This window comes from Diadema antillarum, unplaced genomic scaffold (genome assembly GCF_040938485.1).
Source record: "Diadema antillarum isolate AM-2024a unplaced genomic scaffold, OU_Dant_1.0 scf00000132, whole genome shotgun sequence".
Lineage (NCBI taxonomy): Eukaryota > Metazoa > Echinodermata > Echinoidea > Diadematoida > Diadematidae > Diadema > Diadema antillarum.
The window spans coordinates 137,867-149,731 of record NW_027271021.1 but is presented as its reverse complement, the minus strand read 5'-3'; the positions used below and the strand labels follow the sequence as shown (position 1 = coordinate 149,731).

The 11,865-nt window shown below is 37.1% G+C and overlaps 1 protein-coding gene across 2 annotated transcripts in view; it reads left to right on the top strand.

The window, feature by feature from the left end:
* The first annotated feature begins 8,083 nt into the window (after window positions 1–8,083).
* LOC139720716 (uncharacterized) overlaps window positions 8,084–11,865 on the top strand; it is a 59,604-nt gene continuing 55,822 nt past the window's right edge. The window contains exons 1-2 of one of the 2 annotated variants that reach the window (XM_071632069.1): window positions 8,084–8,257; window positions 10,689–10,934. In XM_071632069.1, the coding sequence (XP_071488170.1) occupies window positions 10,689–10,934 (246 nt within the window). In that variant the 5' untranslated portion in view covers window positions 8,084–8,257. Of the gene's footprint in view, window positions 8,258–8,295; window positions 8,552–10,688; window positions 10,935–11,865 lie in introns of those variants that run through there. The other variant, XM_071632068.1, reaches the window with a different exon arrangement.

Sequence of the window (11,865 nt, the reverse complement as noted above, 5' to 3'; positions counted from 1 at the left end):
CCTTCCCGATTCGACAAAATGCGTCCATCATCACTATACGGCTCACCATGATCCATACTGAACTTACTTTAACTTAATTTTCTTCATACTAGTCTATTTATCGATGCTTCTACTGTCCATTCTCTTTGCAACCAGCTCAGAACCGCAATATCAGAGTATTGGTCGTTTTATCCCCTCCGTAAAGTTCGTACAACTTACAGCGAGCGGAACAGTGGTATACAATACGTCAGTGAACCCCCTCCCCCATCTGTAACCAGATGGTTCACTCACCCCCTCCCACCACAACCCCCTCTATCTCACACACACACACACACACGCATGCACACACATGCACACCCCATACACACATTGCACACACAATTCCCTGATTATGTTATTTAATAATTATCGTGATACAGAATGCTAATCTGAAAATTCTCTCAAGGTATAATGTGTTTGTCATTATTGTTGTGTACACCGTAAAAATCGTACTCATCACTATTGACTGAGTAGAATGATGTCGTACTGCTGTCTTCAGCCTTTAATCTGCAATCAGCGATGTCTTGTCTGTAGTATCAGGTATAAATTTTATGTGCAATAAAACAATTTCGAATCGTTATTTTGTTGTCATCTCTCATAATCAAAACACAACTTGGGATTTTTATCCAACAAAATAATGTGCATGTGGAAAGCTCATTAAAGGTAAGAGTAAATGAACACCCATGGCAGAGTTTAAGAATTGTATGTCTACTCTTATAGTACTATTATTAAGAAGTGACATTCTAATTAACATGATTAACCAGGAGATCCAACCAGAGCACCGACAGAAATTTACACACAACAAAGTGGGCTGCAACATCTATTGGCACATGATACAGTATATTTTAGTATTGAAGGCTAGGGAAAAGAAAAAGAAAGAAGAACATTTTCCCCTGTAACGACAATGCTTGTCCGTTTGCGATGTCATCGTTAGCTGGTTGGGCCACAATTATGTATGTGTCTGTGTGTGTGTTTGTGTGTGTGTGTGTGTGTGTGTGTGTGTGTGTTTGCTGTTGTTGTTGTCGTTGGTGTGTTTAGTTTGACTGATATTATCCTTATTCGTGTTTTTTTATGATATATAGTCAGTTTATCTTTTAGCATTAAATGTATTATGTTTCATATCACTAAGTCGAAATTATGATTTGTTTATTTCAGTCGATAGACGAACAATATATACTTAGTATGCTCTGATCGTACGGTTATTGAATATGCTTCGAATGTTTTGAAGGCGATACTATAATGTTCTGTTTTCGTTTTTTGAATGTTTCTCTCTAATCTTAAGGCAGTAATATTGCACTGTTTTCTGCGGAGAGCTTTATAGCTGATATTGTGTGCTGAAGATTCCCTCAAAACGTAACTAAACTATATTTACCTTAACGACTGGCGTTAATAAAAACCGCATTATTGTTGTACACGTCATGATGGTAATTATAGTGTTTTTCCTGGTGTGAATTAAAAGTGAAACCTATATCTTTTGTGTGTTCTCTTCCTGTGAACGCGCGTTACAAGTTGTTTTCTTATGACTGGACGGCAGGATGGAGCATGGATGAGATGAATTACCCACAATGAAAGACAGAATCCATCATAATAACTATGGAGTAAGTTAGAATGATATAAACGAAAAAGATAGATATAACAGATAGATAGATAGATCATATATAGATAGATAGCATAGAGAGATAATAGGTGGTTAGATGGATATCGATAGATAGATAGATAGATAGATAGGTAAATGGACGGTTATAAATACGCAATACATATATACATACATACATACACATGCATACATAAACACACTAGCTTACACATACACACGTACATACATACATAGGATCCTACATACATACATACATTTGTACATACATACATACATACAGGCCCTACATACATTGATACATTGGTAAATAGATTGATATACACCGTGTAGTCAAAGAGATGGAGAACATTGGGGAGGTTGGGGTGAGAGACACTATGTCAGCTCATAAATGGATGCAAGTGGACTGAACGCGAGATAACGCGGTTAACTAAAACAAAATAGAATCCTGTCCAACTGAGTACCTAGAGAGAGAGAGACAGAGAAAGAAAGAAACAGACAGAGACATGCAGACAGACAGTCAGAAACACAAATAAACGCTGAGAAAGAAACAGACAGAGTCAAAATACTAAGATGTGTATAGGGCCTACACATTAGAGAACTGAGGAAAAGGTGGTTGGTTGGGAGAGAAAAGTCAAGATTGGTGTGACGAGAATGAAAAACATAAATCTTAAAGACGAATATAATAGTATTAATAAACAAGCGAGAACGGATTCCCTTCCCGGGCACACTAGAGAATTCAGAATCTTTTACTCTGTTCATGAGTTCGGTATTATCAGTGCACAGAATTGCACAAGAAAGTAAGTTTTGAATAGAAAAAAAAAAGTAAAGCAAAAAAAAAAAAAGACAAGACAAAACAAAAACAAAAACAAAAACAAAACAACAAAAAACACACACAAAATAGGTTGTCGAACTTTGAGCCGTTTCTTGAAGCGGTTCCATGACATTTGCTCCTGCGACAATTGCGTCCATGAACTTTCTGCAGGCTAAGCCAGTCACAAATTCTACTCACGAACATAACCCTAACCCTAATCATAATCCTCATTAAATAAGCTAAACCTAAAACCCTTTCACAACCCTGTATAGCCTAACCCGAAGTCCGTGAAGAAAGTAAGACAGGAGCAATGTTGTCGCAGGAGCATAAAGATCCTGTTTTATACCTTTGGGAGCAGTGATTTAAAAATGTTCTCAAGATATCATTGATGCATATGTGTAGGTCAGTCAATTGTATCACAAAACATCATACCATATAAAATTTTCGCAATAAAACCTAAAATATAAAGAGATATCACTGCTTTTCTCAATCAACCACAACTGTAGACGGTTAACTCTGGAAACATTTTTATTATAACTATTGTTCACATTTTGTATATTTAACAATACTTAACATCGATTATACTGATTCAAATTTTACATTGGTTGTTTCTATCTCTAACTCACATTTTAGAACTATTTTGTAGCAGAAATGCTGGGTTTTTGTTTCATCTGCAAATGGTTATTAATCATGCCTAGATGTCGTGTCACCCCTTGTAGCACATCCCTCCCCTCCCCCTTTGAGTATAATTAATAATGTTTACAATCTAAACGTAACGTGATATCGAAACTACTAGGGGTTCATAATTCGACACTACATGTTTAAAGGGGTAACACACCAACTAATGAATTCATACGGCAGCAAGAGTTGGGATGTTTTCGCATATAGATGTGATCCAGTGGTGAAACAATAAACACCGCACCTCCCTTTCGCTGTGGACAATAGAACTAAAGCCCTTTTTACACTTGTGTTTCTTAACCCCGGACTTTCTCTGACCCAGGACTATCGTTAGTCCCGTACCAATTTTTTCAGCTTTTTACACTCGCCAATTAGTCCCGTAGTAAGCTCTTGTCCGGGGCTAAGGAGAAAATTGACCTTTTTAAAGCCCTTTTTACACTTCTGTTTCTTAACCCCGGACTTTCTCTGACCCAGGACTATCGTTAGTCCCGTACCAATTTTTTCAGCTTTTTACATTCGCCAATTAGTCAAGTACTATCTCTTGTCCGGGGCTAAGGAGAAAACTGACCATTTTACACTCGGGTTTCTTAGCCCCGGACTTTCCAAACCACATGAATATTCATGATTACGCTGTGTACTGTACACGTACACGCACGCACCGGCAGCACTTGATTACCTCGTTTCTGATTGGTCAGTGAGCCCCCCCCCCCCCCCCCCCCCTTAGCCCCACCGTTGGTACGGGACTAAGCAAAAATTTACAATTGTAAAAAGCCCTTACGTATAAGGGGCATTTCTAGATTTTGTAGGACAAAGATAACATATTTTTGTTGTTTGGAGGATATTTTTGTTGTTGAAAATGGCATATCTGGTATGTAATCTTTTAAAAGCAGAGTGTGCCATTGATACATGTACGTTTGTTCCGACTGTAAATATATCATGAGAAAAAAAAAAGCAGTGCATATTTTTTTTTCTCGATTCAGATCAGTTTATTTCACTCCTTTTGAGAGCAACAACAAAACCGACAAGGTTAACTGACTCTCAGATCAACATATCAATCATGTTATTGTATTATTAATATCATTACGAAATATAAACAGACGAGATAATCACATTGATTCAATAAATTCAGTGTTACAGTAATAAAATTACACAGTGCACGTAAGTCGCCAGTTACCGTCAGGCGCCTGCAAAAGAAATGACACGCCCTCATCCGTTGTCTTTCTGAATATGATTTCATGAGGAACCACTTTTCTTTTTTTTTTACTTTTGATTTTGATCACGAAAAGATTATAAAGACGCAAGTGGTATATCTTTTCAAAGACAAATGCCTGACACCAGGGCCCCGTTTCATAAAAGATGTTAGGATATCAACTCTTGCTGGAATGGCAATTTCCCATAACAACAGCCAATCCGTAAGCTGGATTCTTGCCGTTGCTATGGAATTGTCAGCAAGAGTTGCCATCATATCAAGTTTTTGTGAAAATACTAATGAAATCCAGTAGCGACAAAGAGGGCGGTGTTGCGACCGTGTCATCAGAGCCTTCAAGGCTCTGCGTGTCATGGCACCATGTACTGAGTCAGACCGATGAGTTGAGTGGATGACATAGGACGGGGTGGTGTGACCAAGAGATTTAATTAAGTTGCTAATAGTGTTTAATGGAGAATGCACTCCTAGAGGAATCTTTATTTGCTAAAGAGTTAAAACAAAACTTAAACAAGACTATTCAAAATGGTTTGATTACATTATTTTTGTGTGAGTGCGTGCGAGTATAATGTATACATCGATAGATATAGTTGTTGTGTATAAAGACATAATTATGTCATAATAATGATAATGATAATAATAAAAAATGATAATAATAATAATGATAATAATAATAATAATAATAACAATTATTATTATTATTATTATTATTATTATTATTGTTATTATTGTTGTTATCGTTATTATCATTATTATAACAATAATGTATGTACACGAGAGAGAAAGAAGGAGAGGAAGAGAGATACAGGGCTATGTCTTGTGCTGTTTTTGTGTTAGTTTTAATGTTCAATTAGTCACAAAAATTACTAGTAGTCTATTCACATTACTCTCTAAAAAAATCGAGTGAAAATATTCACTCTTAAAGGAGTGAATACAAAAAAGAGTAAATTTAGAGTGAAATTGGAGTGAATTTTGAGTGAAAATGTTCATTTTCACTCATTTTGGAGTGACCTCAGGGATCACTCGAAGATTTTGGAGTGATCCCTGAGGTCACTCTAAAACGAGTGAAAATAAACATTTTCACTCCAAATTCACTCCAGTTTCACTCTAAATTCACTCTTTTTTGTATTTACTCCTTTAAGAGTGAATATTTTCACTCGATTTTTTTAGAGAGTACATTAATACACTTTCAATCATATTTTATACCTGTAAGAATAAATATTAATTGGCATATGTTATTTTCCTTTATATTTTCTTTGCACTAAATAATTATACCACTGCGTTGCAATGCGGCCTTCTTATACGAGACATTTTGCAATCTTTGTATAATAGAAATCTTTGCAAAAAAAAAATAAAAGCTGTGCTTTTCATATATATATATATATATATGTATATATATACGCCGTTTTCACTTTAAAAAAAGAAAGAAAAGAAACTAAGCCCTGACATGGTGAAGTAGCTGTCTGATAGCTTCGTAACTCCAACCAACAATCTCTTATTGCCTCAAACCCGTCGCAGCCACTGATCAGAGTGGTCGCTATCCGAAAATGCATTGCGCCATCTATTGTTGCAGGTGTACGCAATCGGCCACTCGACAGCTGCAAGCGTGTGCCGAGGAAGTAAAGTGCATTCATTATTGTTGTTTCGTTAATTGTATTTGTCTGTTTTGTTCGTGGACCCCCCCCCCTTTCTTCAAGCGAGCATGCCGTGACATGATGCAAGCGGAGCAATTTGTTTGTTACTCTAAAACTATACGGGACTGTAGGCCTACATTTTTTATTATAACACAATGATAAAGTATTACCTATATATAACACAACGATTAAGTATTACCTATACATTTCGAAATGAAGGCCTTTGTTATAAAAGTTTTAATGATTCATGGATGTCATTTTCGTTGGAACCACTACACATTTAAGATTTACTGAAAATCAATGCGTCAATATAATCTTACGGTGCCCAAACATGAATGAAACCCGTGTAGACAAGGATCGAAACACATATCCCACAAAAATCCAAACAAAAAACAATAACAAACAAACAAACAAACAAACAAACAAACAAACAAACAAACAAACAAACAAACAAACAAACAAACAAACAAAAAACAAACAAACAAAACAATTAAAATGTTCATATCTAAACAATAAAAACAAGAAAACAAAACCAATACAAAAAATAATAAAGAATGTGAAAAGGAAGACAGAAAAGTGAGATATGAAGGAACCAATACCTGTGATATAAAAACATCTGCGTTTGAATATAATTAGTAAAAAAGTGAAATCGTCATCATTCACTTTCTCTTTTTTATAGTCGATGTGTTGGGGTCTGAAAGCCCTTTCCAGCATCCTCTGATGTTCCTCTATAGAGACGAGGTATATATAGGAAAGCAGAGATGTCTGTTCAAATTAACATAGTAACAATGATTTAGATATAATAGAACAAAAAGACAGAAAAAGAGGGGCAAGAAAAGCGGGAGGGAGAGAGAGATTGAGGGTGAGGGAGAGGGGTGAGCGCTGAAACCATTTTTTTTTCCCTTTCTTTCGATGCTGTGGATTGAATGTAGGCCGGATGCTGTGAGTTTAACCCTGGAAATTTAAAGGGGATGGTATAGTTTGGGCTCAGACGAGGGTTCAGGTTTTTAACTTTTAATAAGAAACCACTTAGGGCCTATATGAAATATCAAAGAGCATACAATTCAAAGATGAAGTGTATTTGATGATTTTTTTTTCATCAGATACGTTTTTAAAAACGTATCTGTTCAAAAAGTAACATATAGTGATTATAGATGATGATTTATGCAGCATTTTATTGTTTCTGTAATTACACTTTCCTGTTTATCTCTTTGTTTCCCACTCTAAAGCGCATAGAGACCTTGTCAAATGTATTACGCACTGTATAAGAACGGTTTTGACTCCTCTTAGAATATGTTGTATTTATATTTATGATGATAAATATAATTAGAAATAATTAATGAATAGGCCCTACAAGAATGTTAATTATAAGAAAGATCCCTTGTCATAGCAATGATGCAATACCGACATGCATGTCATGAAAAAGGATGAATTTAGAATGATGCTAGGTGGATATTAAACGCGATTCGCAGTACTGCCTGGCTTTTATGATAGTTGGGTATACCGTATATTATGTTTGTGTTTGTGTTTGTCGGGTGAGGGTGGGGAGTCAGCCGTAACCATCCTTTCTATTACCCCATGAACACCTGCTTTGTGTTTGTTCATGACATGACGTAATATATCTTGTGCTCGAGTAACCATCCAACCGTAACCTAAATACGATGTAATGCAAAAGAGTTATTTCACTATAGGACTATTGTGTTGTTTCATATCATACAATGTATATAGTAATTATGTTACATGTACTGTATATTGCAATATGGCCAAATAAATAATGATAATAATAATAACGGCTGCAGGTATTTAGGCCTATACGAGGTCAATAGGACCTATTCATTAGTCGGGATGGTAATGTAGTTGCATGGTAATTAGTAAACGATACAATAATCCCCAAAATTTTCAAAACAGCATTCATTTTGAGAAATAACCTATGCCTGTCATTACAACGTATTTCCGAATCTATAAAGATAGCACGTGGGTCAATGGGTGGTCTGTGTTCACGAAAAATCAAGACGTCTGGGAAACAGCCTAAGCCACAATATCGGCGAACGAAACCCGCAAAAAGCTTGACTGTCTGTCGTCTGAATGCTCACGGAGCTCTGTGCATAGGTCATCCTACGTAGAGTGCTGGGAATCTTGCGTAGAGCTCGCTGTGTTGCATGCATGCAGGAACCGGATCCGCGAGCATGTTTGAACATGTCCAACCGGTACTGCAGAGAGGCCGAGAAAAGTACCATGTGAGTGAATGAACATCAGAAACAAGTGCATTCATGCCCGCTTCAAATTAGAATGCCGGACTGAAATCAAAAGATAAGGTAAATGGAAGAGTTTAGTCATATTGTTGTCGATCAGTGAGGTGGTAAGGTTAGTCGTAAGCTGCTCTCGAGGCGGATTTTCGGGGTCTTTTTTGTTTGGAGCAGATAGCAGCTCGCAGGGGAGACACATTTATTGTATCGGGGAACTTCGGCGAGGGGAGCTGCCGAGGGAACGCTGTGCCCGTTGTTCTTCGGGCGTGCACTGTAGCAGATGGATAAACCCGTTTCACTTTCAGAATTTTGATGGCGAATGTTGAATACACAATGGGTCAAATGCTGGTGGAACATGTGATGGTAATGTAAACATTTAATTGTTCTACTAGTAAGGCCTACTTCTATTTTTATTTTTATTTTTTAAAGAACTCGATTAGGGATTTAATTCCTCTAACTAAGACGGTCTAACGTTAATAACCTTGGGCTTTATTTTCACACTCAATAAAATATGACTTGGCTTATTAGCGAGATGAAAAAACAAATTCAAATGCCATGCTAATGACACTAAAAATAAAACACAAAGACCCATGAATATTGTGTGAAAGTCCTAAGAAAGTGGAAGTAAATTTTTTGAATGTGCATAGGCCCTACACACACTTGTTACAGGGAAGTCAACTTCAGTCTGACACTGTACTGAACTGGTAACGTAATAGTATTAGTTACTTGTACTGTCTGTGGTAGTGACAGGATAAATTACTTAATGTTAATCTTATTACTAGATAGTGACTAATGTTACCTATTTAACTGTTAACTATTACCGTACTAGATACGTATCTTGCCCTCATATCGAGTTCTATAATTGTAATTGGCTATGTTGGACCTGGTAGTTCAGGTAAAAGTAAAAAAACTACCTTTTAGTTTAATTGCCGTTAAAAACAAAAACAAGAACAACGAAAGAAGTGAAAGTCGACTCATTCTTGTCATTCACTGGAATCGCACTAAGAACTGTGTGACTCCTGTGGCATATCTCACCAGGGAAGTGGAAGAGAGCCACCTCCCTGGTCTCACTGTGTCTTCCCCTTCCCCTCTCTTGTTTTATTGTTTTCATCATTCATTGTTTTGTGTCACAGTATAAACACTAGCAATACACCATCATGGCATTTGCTTCCGGCAAGGCTCCACTCTACTGGGCAGCATATGTTATGATCCCCAATGATCCAAGTTTTCAAGGTGCAGTTTTGGACTGTAATCAATGAAACAAATAAGGCCAACAATAAATGCCTCCTCTACACCGCCACCGTGCACTGAGCTGCATGGGCTGCAATTGCATGGAGAACGTTCATCTCTATACTTGTATGGGTTTAGACTCTAGACGTATTAGTTCTGTATTTTACCTTGATTTACCTTGAGGCTTGATGTTGGGCATATTATGCAGAACTTACTTGCCCCTCTGCATCCTCTTCTTGCTGCAAATATCTTTTGCACTACTATTCGCTTGTGTAGGGCAAGACTTCGCATGTGTAGGGCAAGAGCATCATGGGAATTTGGTATCTGGATCATAACGGTTGAATTCATGTTTCCATACCTTCTCTAAATTTAATTTGAAGGAGTTTATACTGTTGCTATTGGTGGCTTAAAGTGGTAGGCTGTTCCAGAGGTTGACTACACGTTGAGAAATTCCTTTGTCGTATTCTCTGTCATCTACAACACCCTTACCTTACCTTGATGCAGTAATCCCGAAGCTACAATGTATACTATATGCCCATCTGAAAATATGTTATCATATAAAAATCCCTTGAACAGATGAAATGAGATGACTGTGGAACATTGTCTCATTTTTGTTTGTTTCATTTTTATTTATCTTTTATTTATTTGTGTGTGTGTGGGGGGGGGGGGGGACTGGTATCTCCAAGCATTATAGAGGCATTGATCGACAGCTACAATGTAGAGATTTAGCTGTTTATATTTTACATTGTACATGTGGGTCTGTGTGTATTCATGGATGTTACAGTACACACTATGACCTGAAATGCCCGTTTCCCTGAGTATGGTCATTTCAATGATTAGATGGTAGCAAGATGGCAGTGCACACTCTATTCAAGTGTCTTGGATCTACATTACAAAATTCTTGTATTTGATGTTTTATATCCTAGTTGCACTGGAATCAAACCAAAGTTGGAGAACAAACTGCATGTACAATTGTATCTGCTGTCAACTTTAAAAAAAAAATTTCAATATTCTAATAGGTCCATTTTGCAGGACTTTGTTGTACACCAAGTCCCAGACAAAGTGCTGATGCACATTCTTCTCGTAATATTTGCAGGTCCTAGTGATTTCTTGGGGTGCAGATTTTGAGAAGTTTTTGTTGTTAGCACAATGTTGGCGAAGAGGTTAAGAGTTAGAAGAATTTGCTTGAATGATGTGTTGAGTGGACATTACGTTATCACAAGAAGCAATTTATCTTTGATTCCCCCCTTGATACTTTTTCATCGTTCAGATGCCAAAGTCCAGAAAGCGCAAAAGGAAACAGTCTTCTAGCAGCACACAGCAACCGAACAGGAGACGACGTCAGTCATCGAGTTCACAAAGCTCGTCTGAACGCCACGGTCTGGGCGTGCATCGGACGGTCATCGCAGTCTCTCGCAAGGTCACCCCACAGCTGGGGAGTAGTGCGGAGGAGATGGCGAGTGTGCTCGGAAGCGAGCTGAGACCAGAGCATAAACTGCCCAAGAAAGAGATCTGGGTAAGTTGTGCTCTACGATAGCTAAGCATTGACAAAAAAAAAAGGTACTTTCCAATTATTATATAAGTCAATTTAGCTTTTTCTTGTCGGTATTTACAGGTCCGGTAAATTTTCCATAAATTTTGCAAGTCAACCTCCCTTAGAGACTATCTATTTATTTCAAGATATCATTCATCTACTTATTTTGTTGTTATCTTAAACTATAGCTCTGAGAAGAGCACTCAAGTATTTAAGTTGAGCTAGAATTTGTTTTTCCTGCTGTTGAGGTTTAGACTGTTTGACCATCTGTTGGAACATCACTTTTGCCAAATTATCTTGTATAAATGTAGCATTTGCATTTTGTTCATTGTCAGCAATAAACCCATTAAGCCTACATTTATCCTGCATGTTGGTCTCATAGCCTTTAATCTTATCAATTTAATACAATATTTACAGTAATTTCTTTTTGATACAGATAATAGTTTAATATCCAAGAGATCCTCCTTGAGCACGGAAGGTGTTATGAGAAGTTGCAGTCGCATGTGTTTGTGTATATGTGTGCCTACCTAAATATGCTTGACTGGGACTGTGTAGCTGAATGCCGTCAACAAGCTGCCCATATTCTTGTGCATTCTGAGTTCGCAAGAAAATAGGTGGTCATAATTCATCTCAGAAAGAATGTGTATGTGGAGGCCCTACATTACCCAGTATGTTTGTACTAAGTGATGTGAGTGCTGTTATGATGACTCTCTTATATTTTCCCTGATCACAGGCAAGTTGACATCAAAAAAAGATTTTCCCTTTTCCCTAATCAGCCTTTCAACAAGCAGTTTGGATGTTTCAAATGCATCAGTAAAGTTTTTGGACTTTTGCATTTCTAGTTGACTGTTTAACACCATTCAATAAATTAAATGTTGGGGCTCATTGAAATTTCCTGTAATATGGAGAGAGG